This window comes from Choloepus didactylus, chromosome 1 (genome assembly GCF_015220235.1).
Source record: "Choloepus didactylus isolate mChoDid1 chromosome 1, mChoDid1.pri, whole genome shotgun sequence".
NCBI classification, from domain to species: Eukaryota; Metazoa; Chordata; class Mammalia; order Pilosa; family Megalonychidae; genus Choloepus; species Choloepus didactylus.
The window spans coordinates 260,490-280,986 of NC_051307.1; the positions used below are offsets into that span (position 1 = coordinate 260,490).

At 45.1% G+C, this 20,497-nt stretch overlaps 1 protein-coding gene across 1 annotated transcript in view; it reads left to right on the top strand.

Annotated features, from left to right (window-relative positions):
• PCNT (pericentrin) overlaps positions 1-20,497 on the top strand; it is a 179,207-nt gene that overhangs the window by 104,358 nt on the left and 54,352 nt on the right. Inside the window, 8 exon segments of the mRNA XM_037829956.1 lie at positions 2,900-3,070; positions 3,329-3,481; positions 4,538-4,630; positions 7,566-8,438; positions 9,608-9,808; positions 11,395-12,069; positions 12,906-13,008; positions 17,880-18,031. Of these exon segments, the coding sequence (XP_037685884.1) occupies positions 2,900-3,070; positions 3,329-3,481; positions 4,538-4,630; positions 7,566-8,438; positions 9,608-9,808; positions 11,395-12,069; positions 12,906-13,008; positions 17,880-18,031 (2,421 nt within the window).

Here is a 20,497-nt window from a genome sequence, read left to right on the forward strand (position 1 = left end):
AACAGCCACCTTATTTCCTCTTCTTGTTCTCTGGGTGGACTGGGCTTGGTCGAGCAGTTCTCGTTCATTTGCATTCGTATGGCAGCTGGGGCTGGCATTACCTGGAGGCCTGACTGGGATGCAGGAACAGATGTGCCGCTCTCTCTTTCCATGAGTCAAGTCTCTTGAGTGGCCTCTCTACATGTGCTCTCCAACAGGACAGCCAGACTTCTCACTTGAAGGTGCATGGCTTCCAAAGGTGAGGGTCCCAAGAGAGAAAAACAGCAGGAGCTACTATGCTTGCTGAAAGTTAGGTCTAGAGCTGGCACAGCATCACGTCTGCCTCCTCAGTTGGTTAACACAAGTCCAGGCCAGACTCAGTGTGGGAGGGGACCACACAAGAACTTAAATGTTTCTGAGGTATGATCCACTGGGGTATCCTCCTTAGACTCTAGCTACCACCGGTAGACACTCCCTATGCCAGAATTTCCTAAACCTCACAAATATGATAAAAACCACATATATACATAGGTTCTAGTGGCAACGACTGGTAGTACTCATTGATATCTTTTTTTAAATTCATTTTTATTGAGATATATTCATGTACTGTACAGTCATCCACAGTGTACAATCAGTTGTCCACAGTACCATCATATAGTTGTGCATTCATCACCACAGTTTTTGAACTTTTCATTATTCCAAAAAAAAAGATTAAAAATAAAAGTAAAAAAGAACACCCAAAACATCCCATCCCTCCATTCCCCCCTAATATTCATTTAATTTTTGTCCCAATTTTTCTACTCATCAGTCCATACGCTGGATAAAGGGAGTGTGAGCTACAAGGTTATCACAATCACAGTCACACTGTGTAACCTACGTTACAGTCATCTTCAAGAATCAAGGCTACTGGGGTTGCAGTTACCAGTTTTAAGTATTTCCTTCTAGCTATTCCAATACACTAAAAACTAAAAAGGGATATCTGTGTAACGCATAGGAATAACCTCCAGAATGACCTCTCAACTCCATTTGAAATCTTTCAGCCACTGAAACTTTGTTTCATTTCTCTTCCCTCTTTTGGTCAAGAAGAATTTCTCAATCCCACAATGCCGGGTCCAGGCTCATTCCTGGGAGTCATGTCCCACATTGCCAGGGAGATTTACACCCTGGGAGTCATGTCCCATATAGGAGGGAGGTCAGTGAGTTTACCTACAGAGTTGGCTTAGAGACAGAGCCCATATCTGAGCAACAAAAGAGGTTCTCTGGGGTTAACTCTTAGGCACAATTACAAGTAGGCTTAGCCTCTCCTTTGCAGTAATGAGCTTCATAAGAGCAAGCCCAATATCAAGGGCTCAGCCTACTAAACTGGTAGTCCCAATAATTGTGAGAATATCAGTAATTCCCCAGGTGGTGAAGCTTAATATTTCTCCATTTTCCCCCAGTCCCTCACAGGGGCTTTGCATATACATTTTTATTCTCTGTCCAGATTAGTTGGGGAAGTTTCAGGGCTTCACGCTAACCTGTACAAACCAACCAGATCTCACTCCCTAGTCAAGGTTCCAGGTAATTATGGTGCTTGAATAAATTGACCATACAAGTTATATTATATAGTGCGCTATAGAAAATATAGATTTCCCACCAAATAAACATCTCTTCCTTTTGTTCTCACACAGAAGTTGAAGTTTTCAAACATAGTATCGTCCTTTACTCTTCAGTCTGATTTACCTTAGTCCTAACCAGGTCAGCTTCATTCATATCTCTAATTGAAGTCTGATCTCTTTTTCAGCTTTTTTAACAGGTCCTGTGTGGGGTAATGCTGACATTCATAGCTGCTGAACTCTGCTTCTGAGTCTCACATGTCACACAGATACTCGAAGTTCCAGGGACTCACCAGGTTATACAGAGAGAGCTCAGCATCTCAGAGTTGAGAGACAACTATTACAAGTCAATGAATAGATGTGACTGCTGTTAGAGCCTACAATCGAGGGACCTTTACAATAAGCCTAACCCTGATAGCCTATGCTCTCAGATTCAGTTCTCAGAGTTTGCACATTATAGTTAGTCTGTATTAGTGAAGTGTTGTAATGTTTGTTTTTTCATTTCTGGTGTATTTCACTCAAAATGCTGTCCTCAAGGTCCATTCACCTAATTGCTGTTTCACAGCCCAGGTTCTTTCTTGAGCATGTGATGTGTTTTCACTTTTACTGTCTTGGGTTGGGGGACACCCTAGCGCCTGCCCTGACTTCTGGCATCAGCTGTGCCTTCCTCCTGTGACCCTGTGCCTGGAGGAGCATCGTGACTCTGGCCCCCTCCTGTGTTTTGGGTATGGCTCAATTCAGGGCTGCTTCACTCAGTCACTCACTAACTCAGCAAACATTTTTGAGCTTATTAAGTTCCACAGGGCCCATCAGGGCAGGTTGTGGCCTCTCCACCGTGTTTGAAAATCATATAGAGAAAACATCCTTTTTTCCCTCCACTGTGTTGTACCATACATAATGTGGTATTCCATTTTCTTTCCCACCTAATATCTTGTGAGCATTTTCTCTATGTTAAATGTCTTTTGAAAGCTTTTAAATAGGTTGTTAATATTCACCATGTGGATGTACCAGAACCATTACCCTATTCTTGGGCAAGTTCCTTCCATTTTTTTTTTTTTTTTTAAATTTGTTTTTTGTAACAATCTAGTGAATATTTTTATACCTCATTCAGTAAATGCTAAGAAGTTCCTTGCATTGGAATCTCTGGCATTCCTGTGGCCTCTCCAGGTGGTACTCTCCTTCGTGTGAGCTGGGTACTCTGCAATGTGGGGTTCAGGCAGCCCCTGGCAATGGGGCAAGTGAGCCTGTGAGTGCAAGCATATCGGCGTTTTATGTCTTTCAGAAGCAGCAGTCTCCTTAATTAAATCCTTCTTTTTTCTTAATAGGATAAAGAGGCATTAAAAGCTCAGCAGATTAGCAACTTGACCCTGGCGTCCACCTTGGGTTCTGAACTGGATGAAGCAAAAGGCCCTGCACCTCTCCTGGACGGCCCTCTTGAGGGCGCAGACATGCAGGGGGAGGTGGTGCAGGGGATGCTCTTACAGCAAGAGGGAGAAGTGAGTGCAGCGCAGGGCTGGGTGGGGTGGGGGCTTGGCCAGCTGCTGGACTCTGAGCGTGCTGAGGGCGTCCAGGCCTGCAGGCTATGGGGTGGTGGGTTTGTGTTTTTAACAGGATGGTGATAATATTAGGTGGGTTATAAAATAGTAACATTTTCCTGGCATGTATGTTTAAATCTTTTAAGTTTATTTTAATAATTATGAAATCAAATAGAATATTAGATAGTTATTAACACTCCCATTCTTTTTTAATGAAAGGTTCTGGACTTAAAAGAACAGCTAGAAAACTTGAAAGATAACTTAGTAAGTAAAAATGAGGAAATACTACATCTGAATTTAAAGTTAGACATGCAAAGCAGCTGCACTGCCATCAGCATCAGAGAACTTCAGGAAGAGAATGCCAGTTTAAAGGTAAGCTATGAAAGGTTTGCTCTGAAGCACAAGTTTACGCCTGTTACGGAAGTGCTGGGCTGGTGCTGAGGTCATCAGCGATGTGGAAGCGGAACCTCTGACATTCCCAGCCGTCCATGGCCTCTCCCCCATTTCAGGATGCCTGACCTTCCCACTGAGCCTGGAGGTGAGGGCAGGTGGGGCAGCTGTATGGGAATCATGGTTGGAAAACAGTGTACCATGACTGAAAATGTCACCTGCTCTTACCTCCTATACCAAATTTCACTTAGGACTTTTAGTTCAGTCTTCGATCACCAAGTCTTTAGAGGATGTTTGTTGGAGTAAGATTGCTGGAGGGGTGCTTCCCTAATGACAGAAACTCTAGGAAGGAAATAAATGCTAACTCTGGAATGATATGAGATGTTCTAGGCCATAAAAGGGGTACCCTTTTCCAGAAGAGGTGATTTTTAGTAATTGGTAGCTCACTGTTACCCTTCTCATCAGCATGGTAAAATTATCTATTTTTACATCATGTTTTTTAAGATGTGACTGTGCTTTTGAAGCAAGCAAGAAAGCAGTCTCTATATGTTGCAAACAAAACAAAACCCTAAAAGATGGCCTTGACATATATGATGTTGGAATCCTTGCGTATGGAGCCGAGTTGGCACGTCTGATAAATGAACTCATAGCACTGAAACCCCGAAGGCATGTTATTGTGGCCAGACCCTCACAAAGCTGCACCTGCACGCTTTTTAAATATCTTCAATGAAAAAGTTGATTTTGGCCAAACTTTCCCAGTCACTAGTGGTCCTTTTGGTGGAATTAGTCCTTAATTGATAGAAGTAGATAAGGGAAACAAATTGCCTGGGGAATAGTGTAATTGATCTTGAAAGGTGAACTAAGATGTCATTTTAAACAGAAAGCACTTTAATTGAAAACATTTTTGAATCGAGTGTTAATACTTAAAGGTACGATAGGCTTATTAATTAGGATATTTCACCTCTGCAACGTTGGGGGACATATTCCACATAAAGCAGTCCTTCCTTGGCTTTATCGTGATCACTGTCATTTCTACAGGCATTTCTGGAAAACAAAGAAACGGAGATCATGTATATGCAGAAGCAGCTTGAGGCACAGCCAGGTGGGCTGGGAAGCCCTGCTCCCTGTGAGGTAAGAGCCTCCAGGGGGCCCTTTTTGTGCCTTTGGAGCCTTTGGTGAGATGAAGCCTTGCGCTTTTTGCTTTCCCGAGCAGTGGTTTAGACGTGCGATCTGGGGCCAGCCTTGCAGGTACTAGGATGTCAGTGATCTCTTTCCTTACGTAAAGTCATTTCGGAGGGGGTGTAAGGTATGTGTGAGTGCAGAGGAGGCTGTATGGGCAGGTTTCCGCTTCTGCACATTTTCCAGCGACATACTGTTAGGGTATTAATTATCTGTGTTTTACCTGTTGGTATCCTGTTTACGGGACAAAATTTAAAAATAATTATCCTTTTGGGTTACTGTGAGGGATGCCTTTAAAACCAGTGAGTAATTTTGTAAAGAACATTATAGTTGTTATTTGTCCTTAGTGCCCTGGAATTTGTCATGTGAGTATAATTTTATATGTTAAAAAATCGTGAATATTAAAAAATGGCTTCTGGGATAAGGGAAATAGTTCTGTTAAAAATAAAAAGCTTTATAAAGACAATCTCAAATATTTTATGTGGAGATTTTTGTCCATTTCTAGACGTGTGCAAATCTGGACATCCCATTTTTACTTTTGTTTTGTACAATTTTAATTATAATTTTTTGTGCAGGTGTGGAAGTTTTATTTGCTTTAATAAATAAAATTCCATCTCAAGGGCTGACTCTTGTTTCTGGTTCTTTGGCAAAGCCATATATCAGTATGTTTCCTACCTTCTGTTTTGTCCGTGACACTCAGCGTCCCTGGCGCCCGGCATTCCCCAGCTTGCTGCTGCTTGTCGTTCTGTCTTCCCAGCAGCTGCTCACCCCCAGAACTCCTGGTTCTCAACCTGTGCTTCCTTCCTTCATTGCTTATTCTAATGCTGGGGTTAGTGATAGTTCTTTAATTTTGTCATTTACTTTCTCCTTTATTACAGAGTTTTTGGTGAAGAGGTCTTATGCATCTTTAATTTATTCCTAAGTATTTTAGGTGTTTGGCATTATTATAAACAAGACTTTAAAAGAATGTCATTATCTAGTTGTTTTCCGTGTAGGTGTGTGTGTGTATATATATAGATATATATATATATGTAATATATATGTAAATACTTTTATAATTTTTGTTTGTTAATTTTGCATTCTGGTGCCTTGCTAAATTCACAAATACTAGTAGCATTTTTATAGATTTCTTAAAGATCTCTACATATAAGATTATATTATTTGCAAGTAGAGAGTTTTGTTTCCAAAGAACCAGATTTTGGCTTTGTTGTTTTCTTTCTTTCTGGTAGTACATAAACCCCTAGCAGTAGTATATACATACATAGTATATACGTACATTGGGATGTTATTCAGCTGTAAAAAGGAATTAAGTCCAATGCATGTGACAACATGGATGAATCTTGAGGACATTATGCTCAGTGAGATAAGTCAGACACAAAAGTGTATTTTTAATCTCTGCTATTGTGCCTTTTACCACTGTAATTTCCATTATGTTTCTTTTTATACTTTCAAATTCTTCTGTATGCTCACACATTGTCTTCTCAATATCTTTTAGGTCTTTATCCATTTTTTTTCCCTTCATCTCCTTGAATTATTTAGGAGATTTGTTTGACTTCTTAGAGTAGTTGTTGCAAATTCTGTGTCTCCTCTGAACTTTTAATTTTTTCCTTTGACTGAGCCATATCTTCCTGTTTCTCAATATGCCTTGTAATTTTTCACTGATGTCTGGGCATCTGATTATTTTGGTGAGTTAACTCTGAAGGTCTGTTTCTCCCTCTTGGCTGGGGTTTTATTGTTGATTGGCTCTTTGTTAAAACTCTTCTTTGATGCTTGGCACAACTTATTCTAGATCTTTAGAGTTGCCCGTGTTAACTGATCAGATTTTTCTTCATCTGATTCTTGCCATGGGTATGTGGTACACCTTTTAAGATTGCACTTCTTGTGCAGTTGTTTCACCTACAGGAGAAAGCTTCCTTTCCTCTCTCCCTTTTCCAAGAATCCTGATCTATTCTGTTTGTGTTTGTGCAGAATTTTCTCCCTATTTCCTATAATTTGTTTAAATTCTCTTCCTCACTCAGTGCCCCATTTTCCTTACACTTTTCAGTTCTGGGATCCATCCTGCCTTACAGAATCTAAGTTTAACCCTCCCCCCCCACCTTTTTTTTCCTGTGAGCTTTTCTGCCTCTGGTTTATTCCGTTAGGGTATCCCACACTGCCATGCCAGATGGGGTCAGGCCAGGAAGGGCCGTTCTGCCTCCGGTGGGCTGAGTGCAGGCCCAGCCATTCCTGCCAGCCCTCCTGCTGCAGCCTCCCCTCCCCCAGGGCCCTCTCTGGAGCTTGTCTTGGCCCGGGTCTCTGTGGACTTGGGTCCCCGGGCTGCATGTTCGAGGGGCTCTGACTCACTGGGCGTGGCTGTGTGGTCTGTGTCCACACGGGGAGGGAGTGGGGTGGGTCCAAGTGAGGGTGAGGGGAGCGTTCGTGGATGCTTCTCTAGTGTCTGCCATCCTCCAGAGTCTTGAACAAGGGGGTTTGTCCTTCAATTCTGTGACTCTCTGGGGAGGCCTTTCTGGGGGTGCCTCACATTGTGTGTTGATGGTGTTACCTTTGCTGGTTGTTCAAAGCTTTTGGTGGGGCAGGTCCCTGAAGCCTCTCCCTCCACCATCATTTGGGGCTGGTCAGAAGACACCAATTTTTTACCCATTTGTTATTCTGGTTGTAGTGGGAGTAAAACTTTTTGGGGTGTTTTTCAAGGATTGAATGCTCACTTGTTGAAAATACCACATAGAAGTCGTGGAGTTAGTTTGATCTCATAACTGTTTTGCGTATTTGATTTTGAAGTTATGTTGTCTTTCTACCTCTGTGAATGTTAATTCAAGCTGAATTATAAGGTGAAAGAGAAATTATGAAGTTCCTATGTTTCATTTGCCTCCGAATTGTGTTTTCTCAGGTTATGTATAACAGAAGTTCTGAAATTGAAGAACTGAAATCAATTATTGAAAATTTGCAAGAGAACCAAGTTCGATTACAGAAGGATAGAGCTGAAGAAATTGAACAGCTCCATGAAGTCATTGAGAAACTTCAGAGAGAGCTCTCTCTTGTGGGACCCGTGGTTCATGAGGTCAGTGACAGTCAGGGGGAGCTTCTTCAGAGTGAGCTGGAAAAAGGCTGGCTCTGCTTCCGGGAGGCTGTGCCTGAGGACCACGGGCTGCTGGGGCTGCGCGTGCAGGCCTTGGAGCAGGAGCTGTCGGCTGCGCTTGGGGCCCAAGAGTCCCTGCGGCAGAGTCTGCAGGCCACCGAGGAGGCCGCCGAGCGCCAGCTGGCCATGCTGCGGGGCAGCGTGGCCCTCAAGGAGGCTCAGGTGGAGAGGATGGACTCCCGGATCAGGGTGTTCGAAGAGACCCTGAAAGAAAAAGAAACCGCAATTGCAGAGAAAGAACTGGAAATTGATGCTTTGTGCAGGCAGAGGGCAGCCCACGTGAATGAGCTGGAGGCGATCCTGCCAGCCCTGTCCCACTGGCAGCGCGTCTTGGAGCAACAGCCCGTGGCTGCCGTGCATGAGCCTGTGGAGCTGCAGGCGCTGCGTGCGCAGTGTGCCCGCCTCACTCACCAGCTGCAGGCATTGAACCAGAGGTTCTTGCAGTGCCAGAAGCATCTGGACAAGCACCAGGCTGGCCCCTCTGCAGCCTGGAGGCCTGCAGAGCTATCCAGGGCTCACAAGGCCGAGGAAGGGGTCTCTGGGGGAGTGGAGGGTGCGTGTGGTGACAGTTCAGACCAGGACCCGGGCAGTAGGCTGCCGACCATGGCTGCCCAGGACCTCCAGGTAGGCGTCCTTCCCTCAGCCCCCGGGACCCCCGGGGAGGCATCCTTCCCTTGGCCCCCGGGACCCCCGGGAGGAGTCCTTCCCTCCACCCGCAGGACCCCTGGGAGGTGTCCTTCCCCTGGCCCCCCAGACCCCCGGGAGGCGCCCTTCCCTCGGCCTCCAGGACCTCCGGGAGGTGCCCTTCCCCCGGCCCCCCAGGACCCCTGGGAGGTGACTCTTCATCTAAGAACCAGTGCAGGTGCCGAGTGCTGGGGCTGGGCTAGCTCATGGTGCCTGTGGGACCCTGACCCAGGCAGGGGCCAGGGCTGTGCCCAGGACACTGGGGTGGTCTTTGAAGAGTCTTTGGTATTTTTCTTATTCTCCTACTCTTTTCATTTTTAATTGTTAACGACTTCTGTCTGTGCCAAGCCCTAGGAGTGCAGGGTTCATCTGGAGGCTCGTGAGGTTAGTGCACAGGCCCCAGAGCTGCGTGCCCTGATGGGGTTGCTCTTTTGGGATCCCGGTAGCCTGTCTCCACGGATCCCAGGTCAAAGTGCACGTACTCGAGGAAGCCAGGGGGGGATTTTGCTCTGTTATACAATTTTGTGCTTAGTGAAGTTGTTTAAGTTTAAAAAAAAGTTTCCCCTTTAATACTATAGGAAATGTCCAGTAATGGATAATCTTCTCAATCTCATACTTCTGTTTTCTAGGCAAACGGTTTTTCCTTTGACAAGCATTTCCTGTGTAAGATGCTTTAAGCTCATTTTGTTGTGGAACAGACTGCCCTTTGTCAGTCTTCTCTTTTTAAATGCTCTGGTTAGTTTTTGAGTATAAGTTGGCTCCCTGCACCCCCTTCTGGCTCAGGGTGCTGTGCAGAGCCACCCCGAGTGTGACTGTCCATCTGCCTGTCCCTGCAGCTTGAGCCTGTGTCCTTGGTCAGGGTGCAGGGCCAGCACTGTGCCCGTCTTGGTCAGTTGGCAGCGAGCAGGTCGCAGGGCCTCAGGCTGTGGCCACTGTCATGTCCTCTGAGGGATGAGGTGGAGAACAGGCAACTTGGTGCCAGCCCTGTGGCACGAGGGGGGCCCATGTTGTCAGGGCAGCCTCCAGAGCAGCTCGCCGCGTGTCTGATTTTCAGGTGTAGTCAGCTTTACGTTTATAAGCATCTTTATTGTTTTCTCTGTATATTATAGCGTCTAGTTATGGATGACTTGCAGGCTGCCAAAGGCCTGCTGACCTCAAAAGATGCAGGTCTCCAAGCTCGAGAGCATGTGATATCGATCCTGACAGCCTGTCAGAAGCAGCTTGAATCTGAGCTACTCCTTGTGAAAACCGAAATGCCCTTGAGCGCCGAGGACAGCAGCGGAGTGTCAGGAAGCGCAGGGGTCACTCAGGTCAGCCCGCCGGGAGGGGCCGCGCACAGGCGGAGCGAGGGGGCAGCTCGTGCTGAGGTGCTGCACGTCACACAGGCTGCAGGCGAGCCTGTGGGCTCCACCCCATCACGTTACCTCCACTTTTATGTAACGCACCCTTAAAGTGCACGTTTGCCATGGTCTGAGCAGGTTTTAAAACGCGGCTGGTCTGTTACTTTTCCCTTGTGACAAGTGGGCTTTTGCTCTGCCCTGGGGCTTGTCTCTGGGTTTCTTTTCCTGTGAACTCCTTCATTGCCAGGGTCTGATTTATTTTGAAAAGCTTCAGAATTGTTTTGTGAACCTCAGGTTGTTTTCCTGTATGTTTTTATTTCTACTCCCAGAAACAAAGAACAATCTAGAATTCAATAATTTTTAAATTTTGAGTGTCAGGATAGAAACTACCAGAAAATCAGTTTTCCCTCAGATAAGGTGATGTCTACCGGCCACATCTGACTGTGGGGGCTGGGCTTTGATGGGGGCAGTGCTGAGGCACCCGCCTCCATGTCTGTGCAGGTGACAGGCCCTAAGGCCCTTCCTCGGAAATGCTCTCCCTGGAGCAGCTCTGTGTCCTCGGAGTCTGTAGGATGCTGGGCCATTCATGCAGGTCTTTCCCCAGCTGGGCTCAGCCCCCCGCTCGGCCACCTGAAGACACGACCCACAGGGACCCATCCTCTGACAGTCCTCGCTGTTGCTTACAGACAGGCCGCTCCAACTGGCCCAAATTCCGAAGTCCAAAAGGCTCTGTAAACCAGCAGTGGTTGTCTGCTTGGTTTGTTTTCCTGCGTTTGGTGCCCAAACGTTTTTGGCACCAGAACCTGCTCAGCCTGGGTCTCTTTTAGCCTCTGTTAGCCCTGGGTGGTGTGGGTTGTGTAGACTTTGTGTACACCTGGCTGAAGTGTCTTTGTGGGTGTGATTTCAGGGGGCTGTCCCTGACCCCCCTGGGAACCCCTGTACCGTACTGGTCTGTGACTGCACTGCTGTTTCAGAATCACACCTGGCCCCAGCGACTTCCGACCAGGACTGTGGGCATGCCTGCAGTTCTGAGAGCAGGGCCTCTGTCTGGTTTCAGACGTTGATCAAGTCCCTCAGAAATATATCCCCTATGTAGAGAATCATCTCACCAGTTCTATGCAGCAAACTTTTGTAATCCCTTTGTGATGGGGCCATTTGTTTGAATTCCTGGTTAAGCTCAATCCTCATGACTCGAGCTAGCTGCCAGATTCTTTACACGTGTATACACTGACAGGGAAATTCCAAAGTTGTTACAAAAACTTCAGTTGTGTGTTTTTCAGTGTTCTGTATAGAACCTTCCTGTTCTTTAATTTTTCTCAGTTAAAAAAGCTGGGTCCTCAGTACATTATCATGAAAATATGTTATGAAAATTGCCTTTTAAGCAAAGGGCTCTGATTTTTGATCCTGTCTTTCATGGACTTGAGTAAAGTTGAAATTCTGAGGATTTGCCTTTGGGTTTGTCATGGTCTCCGAGTCGCCTTCTCAGCAGCAGATGGGGTGAAACCATTCCATAAGCCGGTTTCTTCACCATATGCATCTTCTTTTTTTAACTGCAGGGTAGGGAAACACTACTGGAGGATTGTCTGCTGCAGAAAGTAGATCTAATAACTCAGGTCAAACAACTTCAAGAGAAGTTAAATCATCTAGTAAGTTCTATGACCATCCAGGGCATGGAGACTGAAGACTTTGAATTTCAGCAGCCACCGGCATGCCTGTTAGCAGATAGCTGGAGCAGTAGTTCCCCTGATGATGGACAAACGGACAGGTCACCTCCTGCTGATGGATTTATCATCAGCCAGAACACCTGGGATCTATGTGAAGTTTGTGAAAATCAAGATCCTTTGATAGGAAACGAAATGTCAAACTTTCCCATTCAAGAAAAAGCAGAATTGCAGAAGGGATCACTTTGTTTAAACACGAGTTTGCCCAGTAACTCTCATGACCTAAACTCTGAGCTGGTTGAGCCTTTTAAAATCCAAATGAGGGCAATGGATCTGTCTTCCTGGAGCTCCCCCGAGGTGGTCAGGAAAGACTCGACCCTGGAGCCCCCGCCCAGCCTCCCCCTGACGCCTTGTGCGGACGTTGCCGGCCCGCGTGGTCTGGACTCCTCCCTGGCCCAGGCTGACGAGTCGGGGCTGCTTTGTTACCCAGCGATGTCCACAGAGGAAAAGGCCCGTTGGCGGACAGGGCCTCACTCAGTGGACCTCCCCCCCATAGAGAAGACACCTGTGGTAAGTCCTTTGCTGGGCACCTCTGTCCGGCTCCATGTCCTTAGGGCAGGGGATATTCCCAGGAGCTGGGCTCTCGTCTGCCAGGGGGAAGCAGCCAGCATTGTTAGCTCAGCCCTGACCCGAGCACCTGCCCCCCTGCAGGGGCGCCTTGGACCCTGGGGCAGCACCTCATATGGGACAAGTGAACTTTCCACAGGTCTATACCAAGCCTACTGTAACGCAAACAAGAGGATTATCTCAGTAATTTTTATAATTCGTGAGATGGACTAACCTTACTCAGAAGTCCACCGTAGGCTTCTGTGCTTGACTCAGGCTGATTTTAGAAACATAGTAATAAAGTCCATACTTTTTGTAATTTGCATAAGGTTTTTTTGTCTAGGATATGTTTTTTGTATGTTCAGCAGTATTTCATATTTAACAGGCTCCACATATGATGCTAATTTAAGAAAACTTCAGTTTGTTATTGGTGAGTTAGATCATACTTTAGCACAGTAATTTTCATATTTTTTAGTGTCATGGGTAAGATAACATAGAAAATGGTTTAGGGGTGTATGTTATCTGACGTATGTTTCCTGTATTATCATTTCATGCAAACATTTTTTTTCATGTGAAATTTTTGTAGCTGACTACTTCAAAATATTCCTAAAGAACTGTGAGTAGCTCTGATTTGTTGGACACACATGACCTCAGTGTGTTCAAACATTTTTGATTCCATTCATTTGGGCTCTATGTGGAAAGATAATAAATTCAGGCCTTGAAAAGTTTTTGGCATTTCAGCTCTGTGATACAATATGTTATTATTTTATGACCATTTAAAAGTCTACTTATTTGAACAGGAGAAAGATGTTGAAGATTTTATCATAACGTCTTTTGATTCTCAAGAAAACTTAAGATCACCTCCTCTTGCCTTAGAGGGAAAAAGCGATGGAAGTGAAAAAAGTGAGTCAGTGATGTCTTTTGGAAAACTTTTTGTTTAGATAATTGCAGAGTATAGAATAGTACAAAGAATTCTTATGTACCTTCACCTAGATCTCCCAAATGTGAACAGTACAGGCAGGTCTTTAATTTCAGCTCGTCCCGTGTGGCTGGCAATGGAACATGGGGTGCGTCTCTGAAAGAGCCTCAGCATGTCACGGAGCGCTCGACGGCGCGAGGTGCGGGCGGCTGGGGTGGTCTCCCCCTGGCTTTGGAATCACTGTAATACTGGCCTCGTGGGACGGGTTAGGTGGGTTCCCTCTAAGATTCCCTCAAAGAGTTTGTGAAGGATTGGTGCTGATTCCTCTAAATTCTGGATAGGAGTCATCAGTGAAGCCTTCTGTCCCAGGCTTTGCTTTGTTGGGAGGTTTTTGATTACTGGTTCAATCTCTTCATTTATTATAGGTCTCTTGAGATCTTCTGTTTCTTAAGTCAGTTAAGGTAACTCCTGGGTTTCTAGGAATTGGTCCATTTCATCTAGGTGATCTAATTTGTTGGCATACAAGTGTTCATAATATTCTCTTATAATCCTTTCTGTTTTGTGAGGTTGGTAACAATGTTTCCCCCGTCAGGTCTGATTTTAGTATTTGTGTCCTCCCTCTTTTTTTCTTTGTCAGACTGACTAAAGGTTTGTCAATTTTATTGGTCTTCCAAAGAACTGACTTTTGATTTCATTGGTTTTCTCTGTTGTTTTTCTATTCTCTATTTCTTCTGTCTCTGCTCTAATCTTTACTATTTCCTTCTTCAGCTCTATTTGGATTTAGTTTGCTCTTCTTTTTCTAGTTTGACCAGTTACAAGGTAAGGTTAATAATTTGAGATCTTTCTTCTTTCTTAATGTAAGCATGTAGAGCTATAAATTTCCCTCTCAGCATTGCCTTCGTGGCATCCCATACATTTTAGAATGTTGCATTTTCATTTTCACTTGCCTCAAGATATTTCCTAATTTCCCTTGTGATTACTTATTTGACCCCACTGGTTGTTTAGGAGTATATTCTTTAATTTCCACCTATTTGGGAATTTTCCCTTTCTCCCTCTGTCATTGATTTCTAGCTTCATTCCATGGGTCTGAGAAGATACTTTCTATGATTTCAATCTTTTAAAATTTATTGAGACTTATTTTATGACCCAACATTTGGTCTATCCTGGAGAATGATCCTTGTGCACTTGATAAGAATGTGTATTCTGTTGTCAGGTGAGGTGTTCTATATATGTCTGTTAAGTCTGGTTGGTTTATAGTATTGTTCAAGTCTTCTGTTTCCTTTTTGATCTTCTGTCAGATGTTCTATCTGTTATTGAAAGTGGTATATTTAACTCTTACTATTAATGTAGAACCATCTATTTCTCCCTTCAAGTCTGTCAGTATTTGTTTCATGTGTTTAAAGGCTCTTCTGTTAGATGCACATATATTTATAATTGTTATGTCTTCTTTATGAATTCATCCTTTTATCAAGGATGTTCTTTGTCCCTTGTAGCAGTGTTTGACTTAAAGTCTGTTTTATCTGATAGTAGTATAGCTAAGCCAACTCTCTTGGTTACTGTATGCGTGGAATATTTTTTTCCATCCTTTCACTTCTGACCTACTTATGTCTTTAAATTTAAGGCAAGTCTCTTGAAAACACTAATATAGTTCAGTCATGTTTTGTTATCCATTTTGCCAACTCTGCCCTTTGACTGGAGAGTTCAATCCACTTACATTTAAAGTAATATTATAAGATTTCTTCTGCCAATTTGCTGTTTGGTTTTTATAACTCTTATACCTTTTTTGTCAATTCTTAATTCTTTTACTATTACTGCCTGCTTTTGCAGTTAATTGACCTTTTGTAGTGAACCATTTAGAGTCTCTTATTTCCCTGTCTGAATATTTTTCAGATATTTTCTTTGTGGTTACCATATTTAACATCCTACATCTACAACAGTCTTGTTTGATTTGAAACCAACCTAACTTCAATAACATACACAAACTGTATTTCTGAACCCCTCCATCCCTGCACTTTCATGTTGTTCTTGTCATAAATTACATCTTTATACATTGTGTGTTGATAATCATAGATTTATCATTACTTTTTATGTGTTTGCATTTTAGATCTTGTAAGAAGTAAAAGGTGGAGTTATAAACCAAAAATACAGTAGTACTGGTATTTATACTTACCCTTATAGTTACCTTTTCTTGAGATCTTTATTTTTGCAGTGTTAATCTATTCTCTCGTGTCCTTTCCTTTCATCTGATGAGCTCCCTTTTGTAGGGCAAGTCTTGTAGGGCAGGTCTAGTGTGACAGACTCCCTCAGCTTTTGTTTATCCAGCAGTGTCTTAGTTTCTCTCTTGTTTTTGAAAGTTGGTTTTGCCAGATACAGAATTCTTGGTTAGCAGTTATTTTCTTTCAGCACGTTGAATATGTTGTTGCAGTCTTCATGTCTCCATAGTTTCTGATGGGAAATTGGCAGATAATCTTATTTGTGCTTCCTTGTACATAACGCATTGCTTCTCTCTTGCTGTGTTCAGGATTCTCTCTGTCTTTTGCATTTGACAGTTTGATCTTAATGTGCCTGGTGTGGGTCTGTTTGAGTTTATTCTGTGCGGAGTTTATTGAGCGTCTTGGATGTGCATACTTTGGGAAGTTTTTAGCCATTATTTCTTTGAACATTCTCTCTGCTCCTTTCTTTTTCTTTCTCTTCTGGGACTCCCACAATGGGTATGTTGGTGCTGGATGGTGTCCCCCAAGCTCCTCAGGCTCTGTTCACTTTCTTCATTCTTTGCTCCTCCTGCTCCACGGACCGGATGTTTTCCCTTGTTTTATCATCAGGTTCTCCATGTCAATGAAACATGTCCATAGTGTTTCCAGCAGAGCCGTGCAGTGCGTGGATTACACTTCTTTTCTTAAAGTGTACCTTTTGCCTCCCTTTGTTTTTGTTTCCTGTGCTTTACCGATCAGTCATCATCCCCATAGTGCACCCAAGTGCACTTGTCCTCTGTGACCTTCTGTTGCAGCCTCCTCCCCTTCTCCAGGTGCCCCATGCCCCACATTTGCCACTCCCGCTCTCCCAACAGGTCCCCTTGCCCCTCCTTGACCAGCACTGCCTCTGCCTCCTGGCCCAGGTCACGCTTCCAGCCCCCGTGGCCCTGCAGCTGGCTCCTCTCCTGCCCCCAGCTCCTCTCCTACCCCCGGCTCCTCTCCTGCCCCATGGCCCTGCAGCTGGCTCCTCTCCTGCCCCCGGCTCCTCTCCTGCCCCCGCGGCCCTGCAGCCGGCTCCTCTCCTACCCCCGGCTCCTCTCCTGCCCCTGTGGCCTGCCCCCGGCTCCTCTCCTGCCCCCGTGGCCCTGCAGCCGGCTCCTCTCCTGCTCCCGGCTCCTTTCCTGCCCCGTGGCCCTGCGTTCTGTGCTGGGGCTTGTCCTGGTGCCTACTGCTTGGGGTGCTCTCCTTCCTTATCCTGTGGCCCTAACTGATCGAGGGTTGGACCTACTGGTCTCCTCTGGTTTTCTGGTTTTCTCTCTTTTACCTTTATCTTTGTATTTTGTTCTTATTTCTTAGAGATTTTTAAAATTTTTAGTTTTTAGCCTTTGTATGGAATGTTTTTATTTGTGCTGTTAGGTTTTTAATTTCTAAGAGTGGTTTTTTATTCTCTGACAACTCTTTCTGTTAGAAGTTGCTATTCTTGTTTAATGGGTGACATGAAATATTTTACTTCCTGGAAGATATTAAGTGTAACTTTTCTGAATTATTTTTCTGTTTGCTGCATTCACTTTTATGTCTTCTGAGTTCTTTTTCTGTCTCATGCTGTCTTTTGTGTTAGAAAGTCTCCTGAGTCTGAGAGCCTAGCGTGCAGACTTGGCCAAGCAGGGAGGCCCAGGCCAGCTCGTTTGAGGCTCTCTGCATACACAAGGGCCTGGGAGTAGCTTCGAGGGGTCAGGCTGGCCCAGCCCTGCCTTGTGGACCCTCACCCCCACCTCGGTCATCACACAGGTCTGGTTTGTTCCTAAATCTTCCCATCCCCTGCCAGGGGTGCTGAACTTGCTGCCAGCTTACTGGCTGCTGAAAGGCAGAAGGAGCTGGAAAGTCTTAGTCCTCTTCCATTTGACGCCTCTTCCTTAACTGTGTGACCTGTTCCCAAGATTGGTCTCTGGTTCCATTTTCCCAAAGAGTTTTCCTCTGAGCTTTCAGGCGAAATGGTGGGTTGCAAGGCTTAGCGGAACCCTGTGTGCTTCTAGGAGAGCTTTGACTTCCCTGGTGAGCCTGTCTCACACATGTCCCCGGCATTTCAGCAGAGGTGCTGTTTTCTCAGAACGTGGCCTTTGCAGGCTCTGGCTGACTTCTGGGTCTCCCCACTCCCACCCCTCGCGGGGTCAGGTGCCGCCTCTCAGCCTGTCCAGCTGGGGTGTCCTTGGTGTTCCCCGCCTGCCCGCCCTCTGCTCGTCATGGTCAGTGTGGGCAGCACCGTCACGGGCAGCCATGTCAGGTGCTCGCTCTGCTCAGCCTGAGCTTCTTTGTTCTGTCCTGGGGAACCAGGAGCCACATGCCCCGTCTGTGCCAAAACGAGCTGAGATGACTGCATGGCTCTGCACTGAGGACGAAACATACAATATACGTGTTTTTTTTTCCTTACTTAATGTGAGCAATTATTAATTATGTTTTTATAAAAATTTTTCTGCCTTCTTTGGTGATTCACTTGGTGGTTCTTAAGTATCGATGCTAAGGAAGTTCTCTTGGAGGCGCCGCAGCTGCAGCTGTCACTGGGTGTGTCTGCGTCTGTCTCTGCCTCTGCACTCTGCAGTGAGACCTTTGCAGAGCGTTGCCCAGAGAATCTTGTTTTGACCTTGAGTCTGTGGTGCTTGTTTTAGGTGATGGCACAGGGATTGGAGAGCTGCTGAACTGGGGTTCCGGAAGATTCGAACCTGCCTCTGCTCTGCCTGTGGCTGCCCCTGCTGTGGAGGGGCCCCCCCACCCGCTGGCCGTGATGAAGGAGAAGGAAGTGTACCCAAAGCACGTGCGGGTGAGGAGTGCAACCTCGCGTCGTCGCATTTCGCCCTGTTCTCTCAGGCTTGGATTTTGTCTCATGCCTCTGCTGTCAGGAGTGCAGCAGGGCCCAGCCCTGGGGGATGGCGCCCATCCCCTGCCGCAGGCCCCTCGATGAGTCCCCAGGAGACAAATGGGGATGTGTCCTCCTGAAGTTCACCGAGGCATTTAATTGCTTTTTGTCTGGTCTGACCTGCACAGCGTTGGAAGATTAACTTTATCACCGCTCTTCTGCGATGCTTAGAGGTGCCTGCGTGTCACGGGGTCGGGGGTCTCGCCCTGAGGTGTGCTCAGAGGCAGAGACGCTCCCCTGAGAAGCAGCAGCTTGTGTTCATTCCTTCCGGATTCTGTTTGATACATTGTCTTTGGTTTCCTCTCTCTTTTTGTTTTTCCCAAAGCTGGACTGGACATGGAAGATAGTCTTTGTTCGCTTCTGTAGCGGCTAGAACTTTCTTGTACAGCTTAAGCTGTCTGAACCTGGCTTGGCTGCCTCAACCACATGGCATTTATTATGCTCAGCCCCAGAAGTTCCACGTGGCGGCTCCGGGCTGAGCCCCCCCGTCACCTCCAGGCTCCCAGTCCACTCTTCCCTGGTCCTGCCGCCTCCAGGGTGTCCTCCGCTAGCTGTCTTCAGGGCAGCATGAACGCACATGGGGCTGGTGGGGAGGCTCGTCGGGTGTCCCTGGAGCCTTTTTCAGAAGTGCTCCCACCCCCTCTCATGGATGAGACCCTGACCGGTCGGGACAGAGCGCGGCCACCTTGATGGTTCTGGCCAGCACCTGCTGGAAGGACGTGGGATGGGGAGGGCTGTCCTGCGAGGCAGCTCTCCTGGGCAGGCAGGGACAGAAGCTCGGGCTGTGCAGGGTCTCCCACTGTCCTGGCAGGAGAGATGAGGGACGGCCACGTATAATGCCCTCGGATTTAACTTTTTTTTTCCCCCTGGATGCACACACCCACACACTTAAAATTTTCTCTTAATAGAACAGTTATAGGTTTACAGAATTGAATTTTTGTGGAACTCTTCAGAGGTTTTCTTTTTTTCTTTTTGTTTATAGTTAACAGGAATATCTCAATATTCTTTCATCAGCAGTAACAAAGGCAGCAAACCAAGGCTGGGTCAATCATAGTGGAATACAGGGTGTGTGGGGTTTTCTTTTTTTTTTGTTTTGTTTTTTGGTATAAAATAACGTTTATTCACATAATTTAGAGTTGTTAATTCTTTACATGTTAAAAATTTTGCATGCTATTTTAGTTCTGTCAGATTCATTGTAAGTGTAATCATTTACAACAATTTAACATTATTAATTTATCTCTATAATTTTTGTAAGTTTTCTGTCTGCCATACCTTTTTAAATTTATTTTCTTTATTTTTCCTAATAGTAAGATATATTCACACACCACACCAACCATCTGTAGTGTACAATCACTGGCTCACTCTATCATCATAGTTGTGCATACATCCCCATGATCGATTTTATAACATTTTCATTACTCCAGAACAGAAATAAGAACAAAATAATAAAACCCAAATCCTCCACTACCCCTTATCCCCCTCCACTGTTGACCCGTAGTATTGGTATAGTAAGTTTGTTACTGTTGATGAAAGAACACCAAAACACCACTGTTAGCTATAGCCCATAATTTGGAATAGCTGTTTTTTTCCATATACCCCTCTATTATTATTCGTTTTTTTTTTTTTTTACATTTGTAGTGGTTCATGCAAGAACTTATTCACATACATGACTTTAAACAACCGCTTTAATAAAATTCACCTACTATGTGTTACTATTTCTTACAATCCCAAGAATGAGCTACTGTCGCCTCTATCCATTCCTAAACATTTCAGTTCAACCTCGTTAACAATTCTGTACATGTTAGGTAACCACTCCCCCTTCTCTACCTTCTGAACAGCTCTAGGTCCCCTTTATCTGCATATTTTGAAGGGGAATTCTTGTCTTTATTACTCCTCCAGTCATGGTCTGGATAATGAGGTGTCAGTTACAAGGTTTTCACAATCACTTAGTCACATGACAAAAGCTATTAGTTATACCGTCATTATCAAAAATCAAGGCTACGGGGTTGCAGTTCAAGAATTTCACATATTTCCTTCCAGTGATTCTAATACACTAGAGACTGAAAAGAAATATCTATATAACGATTTAGCTGTGGTAATCATTTGTTAAATCCTAACTTCTCTGTTACACCTCCTCCCTTGCATTTGATCATCTCTCTATCTTCAGAGGTATTTGGGCAATGGCCCTTTTAACTTCTTCATGCTGGAAAGGGATGTTGACATTTTGGGGGTAGAAGAAGGCAACTGGTTAATGCTCTTGGAGAGACTGGGTTTCAGGACTTACCTGGCATAAAAACAGTCTGGAGTTTCTAAAAAAAATAAACTTAATAAGTAAAACTTTTGTATAGTCTTACAGTCCAGGGTGTTCTT